This window comes from Dermacentor variabilis, chromosome 3 (assembly GCF_050947875.1).
Source record: "Dermacentor variabilis isolate Ectoservices chromosome 3, ASM5094787v1, whole genome shotgun sequence".
Classification (NCBI taxonomy): domain Eukaryota; kingdom Metazoa; phylum Arthropoda; class Arachnida; order Ixodida; family Ixodidae; genus Dermacentor; species Dermacentor variabilis.
In genome coordinates, this window is record NC_134570.1 from 175,857,010 (window position 1) to 175,884,133 (window position 27,124).

At 47.3% G+C, this 27,124-nt stretch overlaps 1 protein-coding gene across 1 annotated transcript; it reads right to left on the minus strand.

Annotated features, from left to right (window-relative positions):
- Window positions 1–261: 261 nt before the first annotated feature.
- LOC142574920 (uncharacterized) lies at window positions 262–25,182 on the minus strand. The gene is made up of 3 exons (XM_075683913.1): window positions 24,865–25,182; window positions 16,203–16,397; window positions 262–441 (listed from the first exon to the last, which is right to left on the minus strand). Exons 1-3 carry the CDS (start codon window positions 25,102–25,104, stop codon window positions 262–264), a joined length of 615 nt encoding a protein of 204 aa, XP_075540028.1. The 5' UTR covers window positions 25,105–25,182.
- Between the last annotated feature and the right edge of the window lie 1,942 nt (window positions 25,183–27,124).

Sequence of the window (27,124 nt, forward strand, 5' to 3'; positions counted from 1 at the left end):
ATACTAGTTCTGAGCATTCCTCTGTCAACTTTGTAAGGACGTTGTAGTCGTTCAGAAAGTCTATCCGGAAACTATATTATTTTCTCGGCGCAAAATTATATTTCGTGAATAATTTGTTAAAGGAAGGTATCTAATAAAAGCAGGGAAGCGCAACTTTCAGGCAACTAAGGCGATCATACATTTATTTGGAGCTTATGTTTGATAAGACAGTAATGACTATTTCGTGGCAGACTGGTCAAAGGTCCAGCATTGCTGGGGTGGTCAAAAGGAGGACACAGCCAGTTCTTCAATGATGGGCGACATATGCGTGCCGTTGCCGCAGCTTCCTTCGAAGTCGTCCAAGTCGATGTCGTACGCCATTACAGGCGCAATGCCCATGCCCTCATCGTAGGATCTTTTTATGCGCTCCCTGACTGCAGAGGGGGTAAGCAGGGTCGCAATCTGAGGAAAGAACAGACCGAGAGCACTGAGTAGGAAGAAACACTTTGGCTAGTGGTTAAAGTACTAGGAACATGACAATTCCGACTGTTCATTTTTAGCTTTGGACAAGTTGATCAACCTTCAAAATTTAGAAAAATTACGGCTAAGCCTAATAGCATCATAATAAAAAGTACCAGGAATAGACTTCATACAAAGCGGACGCCGGATTCACAAATATTTTTCTTCGAAACTGCCGTTTTCTATTGGGCGGACGTCTTTGATACTAGAATGTCCGATGCAATATGTGGCGAACATCTGCTCCTACGAACAGTTTTAATTAGGGCTGGACGATTAGTCAAAATTTCAAATACGAATCCAACACTCCGCACTAACTATTCCTAACTGTAGTCGAAAAGAAACTATACGGCGTTTTCGAATATGCGAAGCTAACGAAATATTATTATCAAACGACGACTGAAGTCTGGTTAGTGTTCTCTGCCGACCAAACAAATTATCGCAACTTATATGAAGCCCGCGAACAATACAAGGTTTCGAAGCAATGCAGAAAAAGATGGGTAATAGTCGTAATCGAAGGTTTACTTCTCGGTTTTCTGGCGAAAGCCTTCGCGCAATCGGTTACTTTTGGTTGTAATGTGTAGCAGTTTCACCCTAGCACATATCTTTCCTTGTAATAATTGTAACGAGTCTTTTAATGCACAAGATTCTTTGTGAACTTCAGTCCAACATTAAGAAAGGGGCTGACAGATGGAATAGCACACTGTGGTATAAAGTTTATAAACAGGAATAAGGTGCCTCAGAAAGGCTGGCCAACTTTTCGATAAGCGGACCTTCGCTTTTGACGAAGATATATCCTCTTATCGAAACGTTGGCCAGCCTTTCTGGGGCGCCTTAACCCTGTTTAGAAATGTTGTGAACTTCAGGTGTTTTGAATCTATCTATCTATCTATCTATCTGTGTCTATATAGCCTGATCAACTCGCCTATATGTCTGCCTTGCTCGTACTTCAGGATGCCATCGCGGTCATTTCTGCAACTGGAGATATATCACAATAGCCACGGGGCGCCACGACATACGTGCATACATAACATGGCTGAAACGTCACAACATAAATGCCACAACATATTAACGCGATAGCGTTAAGGAGCTCGTGTCGCAGAAAAGCCGGTGTCGTCGGCGTCGGTGTCGGCGTCCGCGGCATTGGCCGTGAGCGATAAATCACGGCAGGCACTTCATAAATAAAAAGCAACTTCCAAGATGGGCTGGGTGGGAATCGAACCAGGGTCTCCGGAGTGCGAGACGGAGACGTTACCACTGAGCCACGAGTTCGATGCTTCAAAGCGGTACAAAAGCGCCTCTAGTGAACGCGGTGTTGCCTTAGAAACGGGCTGTTTCTAAGGCGCAGGCGTGCGTCGCTTGCTCAGGCGCACATTTCGTTGTCGCGCCGAACGCTGCGTTGCTCGACGCTCACCGCGTCCGATGCGGGGCGCGTAGTATCTGCGCCGTAGCCCATTGTCTTACACCTCTTGGCGGGTCGACGGGAACGCTGTCGCGTTCCACTCTTGAAGGCGAAGCTTAAGCGTCCTCCAATTTTTTTGTCATGGCATGCATGTGATGACCTAAATAGTATGAATGACATTATGCCGTCGGGGTCATTTTTGCAACTCAACATTGTTACGAGGAACTTTTCACGGTCTAAGTACAAGGGGTACCAAGCAATGGCCAACATGGAAGCCAGCCATCATCAAGCAAGACACGTGGTCATCCTTAGATCAGCCAGAGACCGCTTATGGGTACGTCCAACTAAATCCAAATGTCCACATCATCTTTTCGAACAGCACGTAGCAATAGTTTCCGGCGGCAGAAGCGACGGCCCGGCACCGTTAAGCATCCCCATCAGAGGAAGAGCGGTGATGCTTGCATCTCGAAACATGGACGACGTCGGTGGTCAACGCAATATGTGATGCGCTGGAACTGGCGCACACAATCTCGTACGTGACGTCAGCCACTTGTCGAAGGATGCGGCATGGGCCCGCGTATCAAGGAAGGAGCTTTTGAGAAAGGTACGCACGTCGGGAGGGGGTCCGAAGTAGCACTAGGGCCACGTGGAGCAAAACGTTCGTCGCGGAGTCGCTGGTCGTGAAGGCACTTCTGGTTATATTAGGAAGGAGCAAGTCACGTAATCAATCGCGTTGCGCGCATATTTACTAGTCGAAGTTGCAGGAAAAAGAAGAAATGTATCCAAGGGTAAAGTTGATTCGCCTCCGAATAAAAGGTAAAAGGGAGATTATCTAGCAGTGTCGTCGCGGGATAAATTATATGCGAGCGTCACGCATCGCAGTGCAAGGTCCCAATCACGGTAGAGAGCCGACACGTAATTTGAAAGCATGCCTCTTAAGGTCCGATTCAAGTGCTCGGTGAGGCCGTTCGCGCTGGTATGGTATGAGGGGTTGAACTTGTGCTGCGTCTTGTGCCTCAGTTAGTCAGCAATTGGCGTGGAGCACTGTGCGCTAAAATTATGTCACGAAGGAGAAAGTCGGTCACATCTGTAGCATAGCTGGTCGCCTACGCTCGCGTGTTTGCGTACAGCGTCGCGCAATCTGTAGCGACGGCAACGTATTCGTTTCCTGAAGCAGATGTAGGAAAAGGTACGAGAAGGTCCAAACCGACACCAAACAATGGGTCAGATGGGGTGACAATGGGCTAAGGTTACCCAATAGTAAGCGAATGAATGAATGAATGTGTGTGGTTTAGTGGGGCAAGGGCAAGATATGGCCAAACAGCGCCAAGACAGTGTTAGTGATTTCGCGGAGGAATGATGACTTCTGTGAAGAAGATGACTTGACTGTAAAGCGGCCTAAAATAGTCGCTGTAAAGTGCGTAAAATCTACGTGCTCTAAAATTATGGCGATGACTAATGACGAATACTATGAACATTAAAATCTATCGTAGAAGAATGATGAAAAATAGAAAATATATAAGACGGTTAAATTACTTGGAGCACTGCTGCCTCGACAGAGCCCTTGAAACACAAGGGCCTAGAGGCATGTGCTATACGAAAGAGCTATCGCAGCGGCATCTTCTGAAGAGAGGACCTGCTACGAACATGTGGGGCTAACAACATGCAAGACAACATCTTTCAGAAAACTTAGGAATGCGTTGGTGTCAAATAAAGGTTCTGTGCCGAGTAGCATTACGGGATGTAGGGGGATGTGCTGCCGGTATGCTAGAAAAAAATGTTTCCTTCTCTCAGATTCGGCTGCCCGACACTCCAGGAGGACGTGGAGGACACTCAGCCTCTCCCCGCATCTACCGCAGGTTGGAGGATAATTTTCAGTGAGTAAAAAGTTATGCGTGCCAAATATGTGTCCTATTCTGAGGCGACAGAATAGGACATCTGTTCTCCGTGATTTTGTTACGGAGGGCCAAGAACCTAACTGTGGCTTTATCACGTGCAGCTTGTTATTTACTTCTGCGTCCCATATACGTTGCCAGTGGCTTCGCAGTTTCCTTCTTAAGAAAGGCTTCATGTCTGTGACAGGGACCGAAGCAGTAGGATTAACTGCATGCAATGAAATTGATGTGACCACCTGGTCCACTAGAACGTTACCCTGGATGCTCCTAGGCCCAGGCACCCAGCATATAATCACATGCTGGTTAGATACATATGCATTACATAAGACGGAATAAAGTTCAATTATAACAGGATTTTTGTGCTTGCAGAACGATATCAAAGATTTCACAACACTTAGGGAGTGGTGGGAGTGGTATATATAACTGATTCTTTGAGTTTTCATTTCCTTATATGCTTCACGGTCGACAATATAGCGTAGGCCTCAGTCGTAAAGATACTAGTTTCCGGATGCAGTACGTCTGATTCTGATAAGGATGGAGCGACGGCTGCATAGGACACCCCGTCGTGTGACTTCGATGCGTCTGTGCAGAACTCCGTGCAGGAGTGTTTGTGCTGGAGTTCCCGGAAATGCATTTGGATTTCAATCTCTGGGGCGTGTTTTGTAACTTGCATGAAAGATATATCGCATTGTATCAGCTGCCACTCCCAAGGAGGGAGCAGCTTGGCTGGATGCATTAGGCGAAGCTCGAGGAGTGGGGCATGCATTTCATAACTAAGTTCCCTCACACGCAGCGAGAAAGGCTGTCTTACGGAGGGACGATTACGAAAGAGTGTAGCATATGTCATCTCGTTAACGGTATGAAAACACTGATGTTGAGGATTAGAGTGGGCTTTCAGAAAATATGTTTGGCTGATGTATGTTCTCTGCAGATGAAGTGACCACTCATTTGATTCTACATATAAACTTTGTATGGGACTCGTTCTGAAAGCGCCAGTGGCCAGTCGGATTCCTAGATGGTGCACTGGGTCTAGCGTCTTTAGTGCGCTCGGGGCGGCAGAGTGATAAATGACGGCACCATAGTCTAGTCGTGATCGAATGAGGCTTTTATAGAGATTCATTAAAGACTTCCTGTCAATACCCCATGTAGTCTGGGACAGAAGTTTCATTATGTTCATTGTTTTTAGACATTTTCCTTTAAGATGTTTAATGTGGGGTACGAAAGTGAGTCTGTAGTCAAGTATAACACCTAGAAATTTGTGTTCGTTGTTTACAGGTATCTGTTGTCCACGCAGTTCTATGCAAGGATCTGGGATAAGTCCTCTCTTTCTTGTAAAAAGAACACAAGAGCTTTTGCTTGGATTGATCTTAAATCCATTCTTGTCTGCCCACATTGACACTTTGTTCAGGCCATGCTGTACTTGTCTCGCACACTGCGAGGTTACAATATTTGAAAGCTATCTGAATGTCGTCTACGTAGACAGAGTAAAAGATGGCCGGTGGTAATGAAGCGCGAAGCGTGCTCATCTTCACGATGAAGAGCGTGCAGCTGAGCACGCCTCCTTGGGGAACACCCGTTTCTTGCGTAAAAGGACGTGAAAGTACATTGCCGACTTTTACACGGAAAGTACGACTGGACAGATAGCTTTCTATTAGGTTTAGCATATTCCCATGAATGCCGATGTCTGACAAATCTCTTAAGATTCCGTAACGCCATGTTGTACGCCTTCTCCATATCGAGGAATATGGATAACAAGAACTGTTTGTGTACAAATGCGTCCCGGATATTTGCTTCTACACGTACAAGTAGGTCAGTTGTGGAGCGCCCTTCTCCGAAGCTGCACTGATAAGGATCAAGCATTTATTTTGCTCTGTTCAAGGAAATGAATGAGTCGCCGATTTATCATCTTTCAAACACCTTACAAATGCAACTTGTGAGGGCTATCGGGCGGTAGCTTGCCACTGAAGAAGGGTATTTGCCTTGTTTCAAAACAGGGGCTACAATGGCTTACTTCCATGCGGTTGAAAAGTACCCTGCATTTTACATGGTGTTGAAAAGTGTGAGTAGTGTAACCTGCGTGTCATTGTGTAAGTTCTTGAGCATTTCATACATGATTCTATCAGATCCCGGTGCAGAGCTCTTGCATGCGCTGAAGGCAGCTCTCAACTCGGCAGTACTAAAGGGACAGTTGTACGGTTCATTCTGCTGACATTTTCTTATGAGTGGCTTGCATTCTTCTATTTGTTCATATATTAGGAAGGATTGCGAATAATGATTCGAACTTGATACGCCCTCAAAGTGCTCCCCAAGTGAGTCTGCCTGATCTTGCAGTGTATCGCCCTGTGTATTTACTAGAGGGAGTGAATATGTTTTTCGCCCTCTTATTCTATTTACCCTGTTCCAGGCTATCGCCTCATCTGTAAACGAGCTAATACTCAATAAAAACTTCTGCCAACTTTCTCTTCTGGCCTTTCGGCGGGTTCTCCTACCTTGGGACTTTACTTTTTTAGGGCTGACAAGATTCTCTGCAGTGGGCGAAGCGCGTAGCAACCCCCACGCTTTGTTCTGATTCCTACGCGCGATTCTACATTCATCGTTCCACCACGGAACATGCCGTTTGCATGCCGAGCCACTTACTTCACGTATGCATTTAGATGCGGCATCTATTATGAAGCCTGTAAAATACTCCACAGCAGCATCAATTTCTAATGAGGACATGTCATTCCATGATATACTAGTTAAGGTTCCGAATTTCTCCCAGTCTGCTGTGTCAATCTTCCAACTAGGAGCCCGTGGTGGATATTCGTTTTCTTTAAGTGTTCCTAATAGTATGGGGAAGTGGTCGCTTCCGCAAGGATTGTTCGTAACTTCCCATTCGATTTCAGGCAGTATGGACGGGGAAACTATGCTCAGCTCAATTGAAGAAAAGGTATTGTTTGCAATAGAGTAATATGTGGGTTTCTTCTTATGCAGAAGGCACGCACCAGAAGAAAAAAGGAACTGTTCAACAAGACGACCTCGCGCATCTATACGAAAGTCGCCCCACAGGGAGCTGTGCGCATTGGAATCGCCAAGAACAACATACGGTTCTGGCAATTGATCTATAAAGGATTGTAATTCATGTTTCGTTAATTTGTAATGTGGGGGTATGTAAATAGAGCTAATGGTGACGAGTTTGTTTAGGAGAATAGCTCGAACCGCCACGGCTTCGAGAGGCGTTCGTATCTGTAAACGTTGACACGCAATGCTCTTATGGATAACAATGGCGACACCGCCCGATGATGCGAGAGCTTCATCGCGATCTTTGCGAAAAGTTATGTGCTGTCGGAGAAAGTTTGTGTGTTTGGATTTTAAGTGGGTTTCTTGTAAACACAGCAATTTCGGATTGTTTGTTTTTGGATGAGTTCCTGCACATCATCAAGGTTTCTAAGAAGACCTCTGACGTTCCATTGAATTATTTGTGTATCCACATTGGAAGTCAATAGGTGCTGTGTGTACAGACACAGAAGTGTTCATTAGAGGTTTTAGAGATTTCATTCCAGAGCTCTTTCGAGGCCTTGTAATCGGGGTTTTGCCCTTTCTGGAGCGTTCGAGGGAGCCTCGCCGCTCCTTAGGTGCTTGGCGCGCCATGGGGATAGGTGTAGTGTCCATTGCCTCTTGTGACACGCGAGACACGTGCTCTTGTGAGCGAGAAGTTACCAGGGAGGGTCCCGCCTTGGAGGGCAGGACCCCTGCGCCCACCAGCCTGGAGGTCGATGGGGCTCCCTGGGGGATTTGGCTGCGCCGGCCATTGCCAGCACTGTGCGCTGTGCCCACCTTCGGGGTCGATGGTCCCTTCTCCTTGGTTGACGGAGCAGCGCTAGCTGCGACCGCCGCGGGGGCAGATGGCGTAACTGCCGACTCACTGCTTGTGGGTCGGACAGCCGCTGCAGGCCGTTGTGACACTGCCCCTTGACGCGCCCCTGCGGCAAAGCTTTTCTTTGGCAGGTATGCTACCCGCCTGCGTGCCTCTTTGAAAGATACGTTCTCTTTTACTTTGATCGTTACTATTTCTTTTTCCTTCTTCCAGGAGGGGCACGACCACGAGGACGCGGCGTGCTCCCCATCACAGTTTACGCAGTGGAGAGCGTTCTCACAAGTTTCAATGGTGTGTTCTTGGGCACTGCATTTAGCACAAGTTTGGCGGCCTCGGCAGCTCTGCGAGCTGTGGCCGAAACGCTGCCATTTGAAACAACGGAGTGTGTTTGGCACGTACGGCCTGACACGGAGCTTGATATACCCGGCCTCGATTGACTCGGGCAAGACACTTGAACTAAATGTGATTATTAAGTGCCTCGTCTGAATCTCTTTACCATCTCGCCTCATCTTAATTCTTCTGACATTGATCACATTTTGTTCGCTGAAACCCTCCAGGAGTTCCGCTTCAGTCAGCTCAAGCAAATCACCATCCGACATAATACCCGCGTTCATTGTACGGTGCGGGGTTACTATTATGTGGGTCTCCCCAAATGACGCTAGCTTCGGTAGTTTGTCATATTGCTTCTGGTCGCGGAGCTCCAAGAGGAGGTCGCCGCTCACCATCCTCGACACCTTGTAACCTGGACCAAAACATTCGTCAAGGTCTTTGACACAAGGAACGGTGAAATGGTTCGCACTGGTTTGTCTGACTTTTCAGAGTGAATAACGTGAAAACGGGGGAAGTTTTGGATTTGGGGTCCGAAAAAGTGGAATAAATATTCCGCGCGCCCTCGTTTCTGAGGGCGATGTGGAAGTGGGGGGAAAGAAGTTTGCATGAAAATGCGAAAATTCGGCAGCAGCGCTGACCACCCACCACGGAGCCCAACGAGTGGACGCGGCAGAGCTTGCATACGTCTGCACGACGCCAGTCGTACGCCGGCGCTATAACCGAATATGGTGTACCCAAGATTAGATAGCCACACAGGGTTAACCCTTGTCGCCAGGACAAAGGAAGTAAATAGAAGAGAGAAGGAGACAGGAAAGGTCAAAAAGTCAGAGATAAAGACGTAGATTTGAGGAGGGAGAGACAGGAAAAGGCGACTACCGATGTCCTCCAGGTGGGTCAGTCTGGAGGTGCCGTCTATGTGAAGCCGAGGTCGAAGAGGTGTGTTGCCTCCGCCGGGGGGCCTTAACGGTCCAAACACCCAGCGTCGGCTCAACCTCCAGGATCTCCTTTTCCCCAGACACGGCTAAGCCGCGCACGGCTACACGCGGGAGGGTCCAACCCTCGTGTGCTTGGGTACGTGGTGTCAACAGTAAGCGAAGACTCCGTTGGAGCTCGCAGGCGCCGATATTACGCTGTTCTGTACGGGCTAGGCCAAGCCAGTAGAAGCGACGGCGCACGCTGTCATTTGTCCGAGTTACAGCAAGGCAGCCAGCGCTTGGAGCGTCATGAAACTGACGAAGAAACGTGGAGAGCAGGTGCAATGGACCAAGGAGAAGATCGGTACCATTACGGTACACGTTACGTCGATATAAAGTATCATCCTTCACGGTGAACATGCGCACAGAGGCGTCCCTTGAAGAGGATCTCAGGCACTCGATTATTTTCCTTAAGTATGCATCTTGATGTAGCTCGCCGGCGACGTTAAGGCTCGTTCACACCGGCGACTGACAGTGGTCACGCGACCAAGTTTGTCGCAAATGGTCGCTTTCCTCGAAAAGCGACCATTTTGGGCCAGTCGCTCGCTGTTCGATTTTTAGTCGAGCGACCGTGGTCGCAAAACTGATACACCAATCAGTGGTGCACCGGAAGTGATCTTTCATGTGTCTACATCCGGCCTCGTCCCGCACCGCGCCAAATACAAGGTGCACGCCACCATATATTCCGAGAATCCTCGCTCAGATCGATAATCTCCGGGATTGTGACTTGCGGGTCGCGCTCAGTCGGCTTTGCCGGTGTGAACATCAGTCGCCTTGGTCGCTTTTTGGTCGCGAGTCGCAAATGATCACGCGACCTCCTCAAGTCGTCGGTGTGAATGAGCCATTAAGCAAATGGCTCAAGGGGAAAAACGCAATCGAGGGAGTCATTGGGCGAAGAGTCAGTCAACCACAGGGTATCGGGAAGAACAATTCGTGTCATTGTGCAGGGTCCCTGCGTTCTATACGACCATGTAGGTGTACTCTTGCAGGCGCAGTGCCCATCGTGGGAGGCTGCCTGCAGGATTTTTCAAAGAGGCGAGACAACAGAGAGCATAGTGGTCGGAAACTAGTGTGAACCGTGGGCCGAACAGATAAGAGCGAAATTTTGGAACTCCCTATACAAGAGCGAGGCACTCACGTTCTCTAATTGAGTAACTTCCCTCCGATGCAGACAGCAGCCTGCTGGCATAAGCGATGGCGCAGTTCGCTCCACGCCGACGTTGGGCCAATACAGTGCCTATCCAGTAAGTACGGACTTAGGCATCAGTTGATGGGCCGCACTGGGCCAACATGAGAGGCCTATTGAGGAGTGTGTTTAACTCGGATAAAGCCACGGCTAGTGCAGGACACCAAGTAAAAAGTGCATCTTGTTTAAGAATATCTGTGAGCTGTTTCGCTATCACCGAAAATTGCTTCTCAACGTAGCGAAAATACGAGCAGATACCCACAAAGATGCGAACATCTTTGGCAGACTTGAGCACGGCAAAGTCTTTCACGGCTCGAATTTTTTTCTGGGCCAACTGTATAGCTGCAGTGTCCACAATATGGCTAAGGATCGTAGTGGTGTGACGGCCAGAACGGCGGTTAGATGAATTAAAGTGAAACCCGGCACGGCGGAACAAGACAATGATCGCTCAGAGGCTTTGGGGGTGTGTAAAACGTAAGCGAACCTAGGTAGGACATTACGTAGACCGAAAGGCACACCATGAACTGGTAAAGCCCGTCAGGTGTTACAAGAGCCGTTTTCTCTCGGCCCATTTGGTCGACAGCAGTTTGCATATAACAAGGTCGAAGGTCGAGAGAAGAGAAGTAGGCGGCACCATACAGACACTCAAGGGCATCAATTCATGGTAACGGATAAGCGTCTTTCTTCGTAGTGTTGTTGAGGTAGCAATATTCCACACAAAAATTCTGAGAAGGATGGAGCGACGGCTGCATAGGACACCCCGTCGTGTGACTTCGATGCGTCTGTGCAGAACTCCGTGCAGGAGTGTTTGTGCTGGAGTTCCCGGAAATGCATTTGGATTTCAATCTCTGGAGCGTGTTTTGTAACTTGCATGAAAGATATATTGCATTGTACCAGCTCCCACTCCCAAGGAGGTAGCAGCTTGGCTGGATATATTAGGCGAAGCTCGAAGAGTGGGACATGCATTTCTTCACTAAGCTCCCTCACACGCAGCGAGAAAGGTTGTCTTACGGAGGGACGATTGCGAAAGAGTGTAGAATATGTCATATCGTTAACGGTATTAAAACACGGATGTTGAGGATTAGAGTGCACTTTCAGAAAATATGTTTGGCTGATGTATGTTCTCTGCAGATGAAGTGACCACTCATTTGATTCTACGTATAAACGTTCAATGGGACTTGTTCTGAAAGCGCCCGTGGCTAGGCAGATTCCTAGATGGTGGACCGGATCTAGCATCTTTAGCGCGCTCGGGGCGGCAGAATGATAGATCACGGCACCATAATCTAATCGTGACCGAATCCGGCTCTTATAGAGATTCATTAGGCACGTCCTGTCACTACCCCACGTAGCCTGCGATAGAAGTTTCATTAGGTTCTTTGTTTTCAGACATTTTTCTTTAAGATGTTTAATGTGTGGAATGAAAGTGAGTCTATTGTCAAGACACGTAGAAATTGTTTACAGGTATCTTGTAAATTTTTACAGGTTGTTTACAGGTATCTGTTGTCCACACAGTTCTAGGCAAGGATCCGGAACCAGGCCTCTCTTTCTTGTAAACAGAACACAAGAACTCTTGTGAGGATTGATTTTAAATCGATTTTTCTCTGCCCACTGAGACACCTTGTTCAAACCATGCTGTACCTGTCTCTCGCAGACTGTGAGTTTGTAGGATTTGAAACCTATTTGTACATCCTCTACGTAGACGGAATAGAAAATAGCTGGTGGTAAAGATGCACGAAGCGTGTTCATCTTTACGACAAAGAGCGTGTAGCTGAATACGCCACCCTGGGGCACACCAGTTTCCTGTATAAATGTACGCGACAGTGCAGGACCTATTTTCACACAAAATGTACGATCCTCTAGGTAGCTCTCTATAGTATTTAACATATTGCCGCGGATACCTAGCGCGGAAAGATCGCGCAGGATTCCGTACCGCCAGGTTGTGTTGTACGCTTTTTCCATATCCAGAAATACAGATAAGAAAGATTGCTTGTGCACGAAGACATCGCGAATGCTCGCTTCGATGCGCACAAGATGGTCCGTTGTAGATCACCCTTCCCGAAAACCACATTGAAATGGGTCAAGCATTTTACTGGACTCTAGGAGATGTACGAGACGGCGATTGATCATTTTTTCGAAAAAGCTTACAGAGGCAGCTCGTAAGCGCTATAGGACGGTAGCTGTTAAGTAATGAAGGGTCTTTACCGTGCTTTAAAACAGGGATTTCAATAGCCTCGTTCCATTTTGATGGAAGATAACCAGCAGCCCAAATAGTATTGAGAAGTGTGAGTAGCGTGGTTTGTGTGTCGGAGTGTAGGTGCTTAACCATATCATACATGATTCTATCGGGGCCCGGTGCAGAGCTCCGACATGCTGAGGAAGCTCTAAGTTCAGCAATGGTAAAAGGGGCGATTATAAGAATCGTTTGGAGTGCACTTCCGATTCAGAGGCTTGAGTTCCTCTATTGCTTTATATTTAAGGAAGTTCTCTGAATAGTGAGTGGAGCTAGACACGCGCTCGAAGTGTTCACCCAGAGCATCAGCCTGGTCTTTTAGGATATCGCCTTGTGTGTTTACCAAAGGGAGGGAGTACGTTTGTCGCCTTCTTATGCTATTTACCCTGTTCCAGACTTCGGCCTCATCTGTATACATGTTGATACCCGATAAAAACTTCTGCCAACTCTCTCTCTTCTGGCCTGTCTGTGCGTTCTCCTGCCTTCGGATTTTGCTTTTTTAAAGTTAATAAGATTCTCGGCAGTGGGAGAGGCGTGTAGCAACCCCCACGCTTTGTTTTGTTTCTTACGGGCGGTGCCACATTCGTTGTTCCACCACGGAACACGCCGTTTGCATGCGAAACCACTTACTTCAGATATGCATTTAGATGCGGCATCTATAATGAAGGCTGTAAAATACTGCACAGCAGCATCAAATCCTAAAGAATACATGTCGTTCCATGAGATCCTAGTGAGAGTTCGGAATTTCTCCCAGTCGCCTGTATCGATTTTCCACCTAGGAGCCTGTGGTAGATACTCGTTTTTTTATATGTTCTTAGTAGTATGGGGAAGTGGTCGCTCCCGTAAGGATTGTCGTTAACTTCCCATTCAAGTTCAGACAGTAGTGACGGGGAGACTAGGCTAGGATGTATTCAAGAAGAGGTTCTGTTTGCGAGAGAGTAATATGTAGGTTCATTCTTAGGCACGCACAAGAAGAAAAAAGGAACTGTTCAACAAGACGTCCTCGCACATCTATACGAGGGTCGCCCCACAGGTAGTTGTGTGCATTGAAGTCGCCAAGAACAACATAAGGTTCTGGCAATTCATCTACAAAGGACTGAAATTCATGTTTGCTTACTTTGTATTGTGGGGGTATATAAAGCGAGCCAATAGTGATGAGTTTGTTTAGCAGAACAACTCGCACCGCCACTGCTCCAAGGGGCGTTCGTAACTGTAAAGGTTGACAGGCTAAACTTTTATAAGTGACAATCGCAACACCATCCGATGATGCGACGGCATCATCGCGATCTTTGCGAAACGTAACATACGTTCGGTGAAAGTGCGCGTGTTTGGATTTTAAGTGTGTTTCCTGTAAACACAGCACTTTTGGATTGTGTTTGTGGATGATTTCTTGCAAATCATCAAGGTTTCTAAGGAGACCTCTGATGTTACATTCAATAATTTGTGTATCCATATTTAAAGTAAATTAGTGCTGTGTGTACGGAAACGGAATGATGCCTTAGATTACAGAGCTCTTTCGAGGCCCTGTAATGGGGGTTTCGCCCTTTCTGGAGTGTTCGAGAGAGCATCGCCGCTCCTTAGGCGCTTCGTGCACCTTCAGGACAGGTGTAGTGTCCATTGCCTCTAGTGAGGCTCCGGACACGTGCTCTTGCGAGCGAGAGGTTACCAGAGAGAGTCCCGCCTTGGAGGGCAAGACCCCTTCGCCCACCAGCCTGGAGGGCGATGGGGCTCCCTGAGGGATTTGGCTGCGCCGGCTGCTGCAAGCGCTGGAGGGCGCCGGGGAGGTTGGGGCAGCCTCGGCTGCGCCCACCTTCGGGCTCGATGGTTCCTTCTGCTGCGTTGGCGGATCAGCGTCAGCTGCAACCACCGCGGGGGCAGATGGCGTAACTGCCGACTCACTGCTTACTCACTGCCTGTGGGTCGAACAGCCGCCGGAAGCATTTGTGTCGCTGCCCCCTGACGCGTCACATCGGCAAACGAGTTCTTGGGCAGGTGGGATACCTGCTTAAGTGCCTCCTTGAAACTTATATTTTGCTTTACTTTAATTGTCACAATTTCCTTTCCTTCTTTCCACGATGGGGAGGACCGCGAGTACGCAGCGTGCTCCCCATCACAGTTGACACAGTGGAGAGAGTTTTGACATGTTTCAGATAGGTGTTCGTAGGCTCTGAATTTCGCACATGTCTGGCGGCCTCGGCAGTTCTGTGAGCTGTGGCCGAATCGCTGGCACTTAAAGCACCATAGGGGATTAGGAATGTACGGTCTCACTCGGATTTTCACATACCCTGTCTCGATAGTGTCGGGTAGGTTGCTTGAGCCAAATGTAAGTATTAGGTGCATGGTATTGATTTCTTATTCCGTCACGTCTTATTTTAATTCTCTTAACATTGATCACGTTCTGATCATTCCAACCCTCTAGAAGTTCAGCTTCAGACAAATCTAGCAGATCAGTATCCGATACAACGCCACGGGTAGTATTCATGGTACGGTGTGGGGTCACTGTGACTGGAACACCTCCAAAAGATACAAGTTTGGACAGTTTTTCATATTGTTTCTGATCGCGGAGCTCTAGGAGAAGATCACTGCTAGCCATTTTCGATGCTTTGTATCCGGGACCGAAAACTTCCGTCAGAGATATCGAGACAACGAAAGGTGAGATAATCCTTACCGTCTTCTCAGGCTTATCAGAGTGGATGACATGAAAGCGGGGAAAGTTCTGTGTACCATTGCCAAAAAACTTAGACATCTTCGGTGCGCCCTCGTTTCTGAGGGCGATCAGGAAGTTTGGGGAAAGCAGTTTTCATGAAAACATATAAAAATTCGGTAACAGCGCCGACCGCCCACCATGGAGCCCAACGAGGGGACGCGGCAGAGCTTGCATACAAGTCTCCACGACGCCAGTCGTACGCTGCCACTCTAACCAGATATGGTGTACCTAAGGTTGGATAGACACACAGGGTTAACCCTTGCCACCAAGAAGAAGGAAGTAAATAGAAGAGAGAAGGCGACAGGAAAGGTGGAAACTAAGGGAAAGACGAAGGTTGTAGGAAGAGAGAGACAGGAAAAGGCGACTGCCGATTTCCTCCAGGTGGGTCAGTCTGGAGGTGCCGTCTATGTGAAGCCGAGGCCGAAGAGGGGCCTCGCCGGGGGGCCTTAAAGGTCCGAACACCCATCATCGGCTCAACCCCCAGGATCCTCTTTTCCCCAGGCACGGCTAAGCCACGCACGGCTACACGCGGGAGGGTCCAACCCTGGCGTGCTCGGGTACGCGGTGTCGCAACACACCAAACGCCTGCTGACGCAGACGCCCTTGCGGGGAGTGGAGAAACTGAAATGGTTTTGTGCATGCCCGATCCCAGTGACCTAATCAGATAACTGTGACGTTGCGATTACTTGCGAGGTAGCTTAGAAAAAGCGATCGAGGTTTCAGAAGCGAGCTCCCGGCGTTTCATGAGTGTTGTAGATTTAGGAACGGGGCTCTGGAGTTCCGTCTGTGCCCACTCTGATGTGACCGATCCAATGTGGACGTGCACTTAAATGCTTGTAAATGCTATGTATAAAAAATCACGCTGTTTCTATGTGCGTAGCGGTTACGGTATCCCACCAGCGACGGTAAGAACTAACGAAGGTAGCGGTAAAGGCCGTAGGTAAAGAGGACAGTTTTGTCGCCCAAGTAAGGGGACAATGTCGGCTATAGGAAGCAGGTAGTGGAAGAGAAACATTAGTCATATCATCACTGTTAAGCTTATGTAGGAATATGTTTGCGTTGTTCAGATGCTACAGGTATGCTACATTTAGTACCTAGTTAAGGATAAAGCTTCGGCTGCTACTCACGCGAAAAGTGACATTGTCGTCGGTTTGCGACGTGAATAAGCATTCCTCCTCGGTGCCGTAATAACGAGGGGCCTGATGGCACACTGCAGCCATATGCGTCTTCCCCAGCTGCAGTGTATAATTCTCCCACCTCGATGGTCCGGACGAGCGCACCCACATGCTGTCCTCCTCCGCGGTGAACGTTTCGGGAGCCACCTTAACGTTAAAAAAAGCAAAAGATTCCGGTTAGGCTACTGGCAACGTTTAATAACAACAATTTCACGCGTCACCTGACGTCACCGAATGCATACACGGCAGAGGGTAGAAGCCTTTACTCACATGTGGCAAAACTATTGTCTTGAATTTGCATTTTTGGTTGCAGACGGCCTGCGGCATGCCGTGAGTGTGGCGGCACAATACTGCAGCCCGCTTGCATCTCTATTTCGTGGCTTCTTCCGACTGGATTGCATTGCATTGTCTGGTTGTGCACATTAGCATTCATTTGTCGCTCGATGCACGAGGCGAGAGAGACCAGGGTGATAAAACTCTCTGAGCTAAATATATAAAGTGTCCAATAATAGTGAAAGCATGAAAGAGAGAAAGGTTCTTAAAACGGTCTCCTGTGAAAAAAATTGACAACGTTAGAAATATATTGAAGTAAAGAGCACCGCAGTCGAGACTCGGGCGTTACACTTCATTCGGTTTGAAAAGACCGCTTGCTCTTCGCTAGAGAAAAAAAAGTGCACTTCTGCATGAATTCTGCCTTCCATGGGAACAGCGAGCCTAAATAAGCACGGCTCGGCGGGCTCTGCCTCGAATTCCACAGTAAGGAAGAGAAATTTGGCCGCCACATTTTTGCACAGAAAACAGCTAGTGCAAGAAGCTTTGGTAGTGAAAAAAAACGAAGCATAACTGATAAAATACTATCTTCGGGAGCACGCGAAGGAGCGTCTAACAGTGCACACGTGAGAACACGGGACCCGGAAATTGATAACTAGTCCGTAGACATCGATGTTCGATGGCAGTATAATATAGCGCACCCACGAACAGGGACACGCGAGAACACGAAACAAAGCGTTTTGCGTCTTCATGTGCTTCGCTTGCTGCGTGCGGTGTGCCTACACGAGACTGGTGCGAAAATTTACCATGGCTTTTCTGCTGGCCAGGGACTGCAACGACAGGGTGCTCGTAGACCGTTATAAACTCTACCAGCAAGCCAATTTCGCCACACTGTAGGTCAGAAATACACTTATTTATGGTATGAAAAAAAAGATATTCTAATCCTCCCGCGGAAACAGTATGCGAAATTCTAATGCAAGATGCGTCATAACTTCTTACAGTGGAAGTCTTACAAATGTCTTAGAATTCGAGACCTGTGTTTTAACTTCTATTTTATATTAAGTCCTGGGGCATTGCGATCAAAAACCACGATATGATTGTGAAGCACGCCGTATTCGGGGAAACCAGACATTTTTAGACCACCTGGAGTCCACCTAACAATGACTGTCGATGGTAATGCGTTTAGCGATGAATCAATGCAGCCCCACAACGTATTGCGACCTTCCAAACGAGTTATGTACGAGACGTGCACTGCAGAAGGACTGCTCTTTCTCGGTTCCCTAAGAACGCCCGGCGCCATCTAGCACTGCTGCCACGAAGCCTGCGCGTGGCTTTCGAGATGAATGGTGCACCAGTGCGTGCGAGCGCCTACAAACGCGTCATCCTGTGCCGATTTCTCGGCAGCGCCGACAGATGGCACAGCGTGTCCGGAAAGAAGCGCGAGAGAGGAGCCCGGGTGCCTCACGAAGCTTCGCTCACGTGCTGCGTCAGCAGCGAGCGTGAGAAGAAATCGGTGCAGTCGAGCGCGTCGTAATGCGATTTTTAGAGGGCTCATTTCACACTATTGCGATTCCTAGAATGCGGCCGGCGAAATTCCCAGGGTTGCTTGCTGCCAGGTGTTCCCGCAGAAGGCGCACAATTTGCCGTATGTAATAAAGAAATAAACTGTCCGTTATGATAATGGCAGCCTGTCTTCAATAAGATCAAATAATACGCGTGTTCTGTAATCTAAGAACGCTTTGAAGTTTGAATTTGTAGTGGAGTGCGCAACAGCAGTTCCTGATGTTCAGTGCATGCAGACACGGCGGATGCTCACAGCTGCTGGTAGCTTGTCGTTCAGCGCTGTGTGTTGTCTCGTGTGCCTTGTACGTCCGTGTCATTCTCCGTGCGCTACAATAACTTACAAGATAACCTATCAACAAGCCAGTACAGCCATCTTCACCGCATATGCAGTAATGGCTACAGTGAAGTCGTGGTGTCAGCGCAGTCAGACCCTCGTGCAACCCTTGCTTAGCGTCAGCTTCTGAACGAATCATGTGTGTATATCGCTCGTGATTGCGCATAAGTGGTGTCTGCTCCTAACCATATTCTTGCACCAACCGCAGCAGCATCTGCCCCTCATGGAAACCGCAAGTGATATGTGTGTGATTAATGAATGTGGAATAGAACTCCTCTTGAGAGCTCCAATTTTAGCGCTAGCCTGGTCCGTGCATCGCGACACGTGTACTTTAAATATCTCTAGAAGTCATTTTTGAATATGTTAAAATGCGTTAAAACCGAAACCACAATTTTTTGGGGAGCTGCTGTCACTTGCGTACGTAGCAGTATAGCATTCTAGCAGACAGACGAGTCGTGTAATTTTTCGTTCTGGGTATCGAGATGTCACCATACTACAAACGTACAAAGGAGCTTAAATAAATATACTGCAGTTCATATTTTTTTACGTAATACATACTGAATTCTCAAGACCAAGTAAGGGGGGCGCCGTTCGTATTGCCGCTGCGTAGCCTTACGGCAAACATGAAATACTTTCTGCTTGTTTGTTTAAAGGGCCCCTCGCCAGGTCTGGCCATTTTGAGCTGACAAGCGCAGAGCCTACATTGCGCGATAACGATCGTGTCTGCATAGTATCGCATCGCTACGCGCCGCGGGAAGATCTGAAATTTCAAACCGAAGGCCGTTTTTCCTTCTCCTCGCGGCCGCCGCGCTCCAAGCGGACGGTGACGTACTCATGCCCCTGCGCCTACGTAGTCGTGTTCGCAGTGTGACGTCTCTCGTGGTTACACATGACTTCGAGAATTGTGCAAGAGAACATCTGTTATCTGTTATCTGTGCGATCTGTTGCTTGAATTGACGCATTGAAGTTTAAAGAATTAATAGAACACACAAGCGGAATGTCTGCGTGTTTTTTGTTTTGCTTCACATCTAAGCATGATAGACGTACTTCCGCTTCGTCTGCTTGTGCCAACGGTCGTGCGGTCACGTGTGCAGGTACCGAAACTATGCCATTTTCTACCGTGTTCCAGCGCGTGATCACCCTCTGCCATCCAATTGCACTACCTCAGTATTCGTGTAGCAGTCAAATATACCGCTAGTCATGTTTCCTTGTGCACAGCGCGTGAAATCGTGCTCTGCGCGAACGAGACAACAGCTCGCGCGCGACGCCGTCGGCGGAAGTGCGTAGCGCCGAAAAAAAAGCGACAAGAAATATAATGAAGGCAGGACCTGTGACGTATGCGTCACGCGATCCTCGAGGTCCGGTATGTGAGAATGCAGGGAAAGAATTTCGCTTGCATAGCCTAGACAGGGCCAGTGGAGAGAGCGCTTGAGCGCTTGACAGACTCTGCTACCGTATGCGGACAACATTGCGAAGTTCGGTTTTACTGATTACTCTTACAGGCTGCTAGAAAATTGGACTTTTTCGTGCCGTGGTCCGTTAACTTTTGTTGTTGACTGTACTTAACCTGTAACTACATCAGCGTTACAGCACGCTAATAGATGAATCTAGTTTTCATTAATCTAATTCAATTAATCTAGTTTTTAAACTAGTTCAATCGACCAAAATTAAAAAGTGCATTGAAGCGTCAAGGAACAATGTAATCTGATGCTCCCGAACGGATTGTATTAGCAAAATATTATGCCGGCTTGAATACCTGCATTAACCAAATACCCCAACGGGCGCGACAGATTTCTTTTCTTGCTGTTGTAAAGGCGCTTGAATGTCGACAGCGTACTACATGTTGTTCTCAGGAAAAGTGTTTAGCATTGACAATATCTCTGAACTTTTATACGAGCTTTCTTCATGAGCAACAATAGAATAAAACTGTTTGCTTTTACATGTTCCAGAATCCAAACCTAGTTATCTTTTAATTAATATTTATTTATTCATTTTTGAGGTTTTGAGGAGATCACAAGAAAACGTTAAAATATACATAATAAAAGTTTGCCTGAGTACTGGTAACGATTTAACGCACTTACATACATTGGTCGAACGGCCCTCGGTGGATTATGCTAGCGTCCGTAGGTGCTACCTCGCGGTAACTGTAAGGCTACATGTGCATTTCTCCCGTAGCCCATGAACCCGCCAAGTCACCTGACTATATGATCTCATTGCAGTGCCGGCCTGTGCTTCTTATTTTTTTTTTTTTTTTGCGAAAGGTGACAGCCAACTCTGCCAAAGTGCGATTCCGCACATATAATTAGGATTCATGTGCATCCTATTGTGCACATGAGTTTGTATCATGTTTCGGTTGTTCTACTTGGAATTATCTAAGTGTTTTTGTTATATTGCACCACAGTCGACTTTTAAACTTTTAGTTGAAATGTACAGAATGTGGCCACTCTGTAATGGCGAAGATAGGCAGCCCTATAGAGTAAACGTATGACGCACATATAGTTGACTTGTAGTAATGGATATGAGGCGAACCTTTCATGAAACAGTCAGTTAAATTCTATAAAACTGACCGCAATGTGTACAGTTGCCCTTAGTTTCATCCGATGCAACACGGACTCCTATGCAATGTTTGCTTAAGCACGCAATGTACTCGTAGGTCCGTGAACTCACTCAAGAGTCGGCTCACTAAGACTTGGACCGACCAGGGAGGCTGAGTTCAACTCAGCCTTGCTGAGTTTATTTTTGGTGAGTGCCAGTCGGAGCAAGCACGGCTGAATATAATTTTGGTTGAGTCGGAGTTTAGCGTGAGCTACACTAAATAGAATTTTAAGTAATCTGCACACACATACCATTAAGTGGTATGTGTGTGCAGTATTTAATGTATTGCCCACACATATCATTTGTGTGCAACACATTAAAATACTGAATAATGCAGCTTGTTTCGAATACTTAGAAGTCAGTATTATGCACACATTGCAATGACACTCACACATTGATAACATATGTTCGAAGGCAAACCAAAAGCTATACTTTTTAAAGAAAGAAACTGGAATGTGCTACACGGGACATGAAATTAACAGCCTAGGTGACCTTTGTACGACCAGTCTTGGAGTACGCTTGTGTTGTATGGTCCCCTCATAGAAAGTCCTGAAGGCAAAAAGAGAAAGAATACAAAGACTGGCAATCCGGTTCATATGCGCTAAATACCGACGCACGGAGTTCGTTACAGCGTTGTTGAAATATTGTGAACTAGAGCCTCCGGAGGAACGCAGACGTAATCATAGGCTAGAGTTTCTTTTCAAAATCGTGAGCGAGCGAACAAAAATAAACAAAGATCTATATCTACAACCTCCAGCAAGGAGATGCGATCGTCTAAACAATAGCAGAGCTATCCAACCTTATTTAACACGTACTGATGCTTTTCGTTTCTCCCTTTGTCCTGACACGATTGAAATGTGGGACAGATTGCCCAATGCAGTTGTGAGCAACGAGGGGTCTGCCGACTTTGAAACTGCGTTAGATACTTTCTTTTGCGAGGATGTATACTAAATTTTGATTCGAGCATTTTGGCTGACTTTTCTTCGTATAACTACTGTTCTTTCCATCTTGTTTTTTTTCTCGATGTTGTTGTTAAGTACCAACAGCGTCATTGAATTTGTATGCTATATAGAATGAAAATTATGTATGATGTATTCACAACACCCTCCTTGTAATGACCCAAAGAAAGGAGTTGACAGTATCAAATAAATAAATAAATAAATGAAATGACAACACGGAATAAACCAGCAAGCACCTGCAGCTCATAATCTCGTAAAAAGCTTGAGATTAGAAATGCCATGCTGTCTTGGCATATCGTGCAAGTTCCAAGATACTTTAATTATAACCATAGTAATAACAGGGTATGGTTATGTCAGTTTATGCAGCACATTTAATAGCAGACTAATGAGCAGCATTGATGTTCTCTTGTTGCACGTGGCTTACGGCTCGTTCTATGTCTGCGCACTTGATTAGCTGTGGACTTAAGAGAATTCAGTGCACTGAAGCGAAATATGCAATTATGTTTTAAAGTGAGAACAATAGAGGCGCAGTAAGAACACACAGTGCGTAACATATTGAATGCAAATTGGTTTTCGTGCACGAAAAAACTGACATATATGAACAGAAAGATAAAACAGCTTAAAGGATGCTTATTGTGCATTAAGGCTTCGAAAACAAATTGACAATGCTGTTCATTCCAAGTGAAAATGTTAAATACGCTACGGCAGAAAATTAATTGCGGTACGTAGTTTGCACACTCGATGGCTAACTTGATAAGCCACCGCGTCTTGCTGCAGAAGTAGCGGCACCTTGAAGTTAGACGCCTAATGGCCTGGAAAAATACACGCAAATACCGGCAGGAACTGTAACTGAATGGTCGCGCGTCGTTGAAACACCGGGTGCTGCGCTGTCATGTCCCCTTGATACCGCGATGTGACCATAGTTACACATTCTTTGAATTTCTCCGTCCGTAAAAGCATACCGCGCTATCATTGGTGCGTTTTCGTATGTCGCGAGTAGTTTCTGGGCAACAAACTAGAAAACTGGGACGATATTCGAGGCCGATGTCTGCTCGCGAGGTAGTCGTAGTATCGTAGTATTTACAACTCGCAGCGCACGCGAATAAACGAATGGCATGCAGTGGTACGTACTATAAACGACCGAAGCCATCGCAACAAAATGTCGCTTGATTAGCGACGTAGCGCGTTGACGAACGCATAGAAATCACAGAACCGAATCAGATCTATGAGTTTCCATCGGCCTTTTTCGCATGTCGGTGCTGATAGTACATACCGTTTGCGCAATCGATGTCTCAACTGAGTTAGTTGCCCTGTTCAGGATATGTTGAGCGATAAACGCCACTTCCCAAAACAAACCACGAAAATAGAAATGCTCTCGTGACTGTGCTCAGTTTCAACGAAAAATAGCGAGCAACAGCTTGGTCGTACCCGCCGTGGTTGCTTAGTGGCTATGGTGTTGGGCCGCTAAGCACGAGGCCACGGGATCGAATCCCGGCCACGGCGGCCGCATTTCGATGGGGGCGAAAACACCCGTGTACTTAGATTTAGGTGCAAGATAAAGAACCCCAGGTGGTCCAAATTTCCGGAGTCCCCCACTGCGGCGTGCCTCATAATCAGAAAGTGGTTTTGGCACGTAAAACCTCATAATTTAACAGCGTCGTCGCAGGAGGAGGGTCGGCGCCCGCGATGGCGATTTTCGTCACATGCGACCGAATAAGCCGCTTTGATTTTGGCGTCACACTTTCGTCACGCCGGCCTCCGCAACGGAAATTTCAGTCCAAGTAGGATGACGTCATAAAACAGTACACATGCCTGCTATCTAAGGGGTGCTGCTTTAGCTTAGTGGGTAGGACACTCGATCTCTGAGAGTGGGGCTGTAGGTTCGAAGCTCACTACAGCCAACGCTGTTCCTTTGAATTTTATTCCGTTTTTCTAAATATTTCAATTTCTTTGTAGAGATTACTGAGCCGCAGTTAGATCGCATGCGAGACGTTGCGCGGACAAGGAACGCAGGAATAACGCAGGCTTCAGAAAGGTAGAGCGACGTGGGCGTCGCGGCGAACCCCTCCCGCAGCACCTGGCGCGGTAGCAAGCCCTGCTTTCTGTTTTCGCTGTTCTATTCCGCCAGCCCTGCTCCATCGGGGCGCACACGCGACGCAGCCAGTAACAATTTATGCGCCGTTTCGCTGCCACAGACGTCGGCTTTATCGCTTGTCACGTGGTCGTGACGTCAAAGAACACAGTAGCAATACCGTGAAAGGGAAAACTAGCTTTTACTGGGCGAACCTGTGCCCACAAAAACAGGCTACACTTAAAGCACAACGAGAGCGGCGAACACAGTCGGCGATTGTCGAAAATCTGATCAGCGGGTCAAGCGCGTCGGCTTTTATACAGTAGTCATCGAATTTTCCACATTAATCGTCGGGACCCGCATGCCTTCTACAAAGTTCTACACCATTCGCGTCAAGCGTTGAAGTAAAATAACCCGAGGTTCGGCGACAACAGACTGTGGATAGAAGCATCGATAACTTTCCAGAAACTTCGGATACATGCAGGCGCGTCCCGCGCTGTGCGATAACATTTGTTAGGCGGCAAAACGTGTCGCCCGATAAAGACAAGTACACGTGTCACGCTCAATGGGCCATTCGATGTTTTGGTACCAAGAATACCCGACAATAGTTGCACGTGCGGTGCTACCTAAGCAGTTTCCTCAGATAATTCACCGTAATATCGGCGGCACTAGGCGGAGACGTGTAGGTGGAGCGTTGAGCGAGAGGCATTTTAGGTAGGGCCGGCGTTCCTTACTCCAATGTTGGTGGTGGATCTGGGTTCTTCAACATGACGATGGTAATGATCACAGTGATGATGACCACGGTGGGTAGCGCATACTCACGGACATGCTGTATCCGAACTTGTGTCTCAAAGTTATGCTGATAGGCTCGATGACCTTGTTGAATATTCTGGCAGCGGACACGCGGTCCCCGTTGCAGGTGACAATGCCGGGTCTGACGAGTGTGTGTGTCTTCACAATCACGAACTGCACGAGGGTAGCCGTGTAACTGAGGTGGTATAACTGTATCCGGCTCTCGTCCGGTGGTACGCTCATCATGAGTGATATGTTGGCGCGGTGCATCTTCTCGATGATCTGCACGAAGTCTCTTGTGGAACCACGGACACTACATCCGCCGCCCGGGTAGTTCCAATCGATGTGTATGCCCTGTTGGAAGCAATACCGGTTGTATTTTTCAGTGGTGATTACTTTATAGCGTGCAGTGTGTAGTATTGCAAACGGCTTGAAAGTGGGGCTATAGTGCTTCCACGAAGGGTAGCGCCGGAGTTCCTATTTATTTTTGTACGCTTTCCGGTGTCTACACCGCCCAATGTCGTGAGGTTTTTACAGTAGTTGTGCGCAAGACAGCAACTATCCACTTTCATGACAACTGTCCTGTTCGTTCTTTTATACCGGAAAGCTTACAATGCCATGCGTCTGTTACGACTGCAGCGTTTAGTATAGTTTCGTGCGCTTAGCGCTTTCCCTGCAGTATTACTTCCATTAAAGAGAAGGGCGCACTAACCTAGAGATAACACAAAACACACTACGCTATCTATAGGGTGTCCAAGCTAAGGTTAGCCAAGCTGCTGAGCAAAAACAAAATTATTAAAAAAATGGTGCACGGTACGATTTGAAGAGCTACTGTGTTCGGTCGGCAGACCTCTGACGACCGAACCGAAAGGATTTGTAATTGCATCGGGCACCTTGTTTCTTGAATCTGTTTTTTTTTTTCGTTGAAGTTCTTGGCAAACGGTAGGTGGGACCCACTGTATAAGCGACTCGGCTGCCCTGTAAGGAAATATGTTGCAACAGAACAGCTTGCTGGCCTAGTTGGTGCTTGCTGAAAGACATGTTTTTTGCCGCAATTGTACACTCACAAAAGGAAGACACATAAAGACTGGGTCGACTCTGTTCGAAAACCACACGCGAGGAGACCGGTTCGCAAGGTCGCGGCAAGAAGCATAGCATGTCCTACGGGAGATGCGCTACAGGCGTGGTGTATGAAATTCCCCTTGAGTGCGGCAAGTGCTATATGGGACAGACTGGACGCTGCATAAATGAACAAGCCAGGGAACACGAACTAAATCTAATGAAAATAGCGTGGCACATTTGCCTGCGCACTGCAAGGCCTGCATGTGCAAACCACGGTTTTCTGAGATTAGGATTCTTGGCAGAAGTAGATTTCAAACAGCACGTTAGCTGATGGAAGCCTACTATATAAAAAAGAAAGGTACAAATTGCATTAGTGATACATCTATCGTGCTCTATAAATCGGAAACTAGATTGTTTGGCCGCTGAGTTACGTAGATTTGTTAACAGCCAGCGCATGCCTGTATGTATATATATATTCTTGGGTCACAGCTCAAAATAAATCAGTTGGAAGTGCCGCCCGTGTTGTCTTTATGCGTCTTCCTTTTGTGAGTGTTCAAATGCGGTAAAAACATGTCTTTTACCAGTAAGGAAAAGGGGTCAAAAATAAACAAGCAGACTGTCACACTTAATCAAAAAAGAACTGTCATTCTCGAAAGTCCGAGTAAAAACTTTAGGAAGACCAATAGGACGACGCATGTAAAAGACTACAACAGGAATCGGCAAAAAAGAAAATCTCTAAACACGTGATAGAAGTGATGTAAACAACAAGATCGCGAAACTAAAACAAAATACATAGCAAGAACAGGCAAGCACAGTGAATCACATGCATGGGAGTAGGAATACCTATTCTCTTTCTTGAAAGAAAGTGGAAGATGACGCATGACGATCACCAGAAGTGATGCACACCTAACGAATTTCGTGTGCCCGCTGCTCATGGTACTTCTTCACTACACGTACAGTGGTCAGCGATTGAAACGCGACACGCGGAGCACGTGTCCGCCGGTGCACTTTTCCGTAACTAGTGGGCACTGAAGACACCGAACTGGTGCATTTCTTGCATCACACGTAAGCAAAGCCCTTTGTGATACACTATGACTGCATTCTGCATCACCCCCCCACCAGCTCAATCACCAAGCGCTCACCGGTGGCGCAAAATATTGGAGGACGTTCAAGCTTCGCCTTTAAGAGCGAAACGCGATACCATTCGAAGATCACTGACTGCTTCTCA

Excerpts from the sequence above, each read along its gene's own strand:
- LOC142574920 (XM_075683913.1), bottom strand. The coding sequence starts at position 25,104 with ATGCACCGCGCCAACATATCACTCATGATGAGCGTACCACCGGACGAG. Across the intron at positions 16,398-24,864 it reads AGTTCGGATACAGCATGTCC|GTGGCTCCCGAAACGTTCAC; the intron begins GTGAGTATGCGC and ends TTTAACGTTAAG. Across the intron at positions 442-16,202 it reads ACGACAATGTCACTTTTCGC|ATTGCGACCCTGCTTACCCC; the intron begins GTGAGTAGCAGC and ends TTCTTTCCTCAG.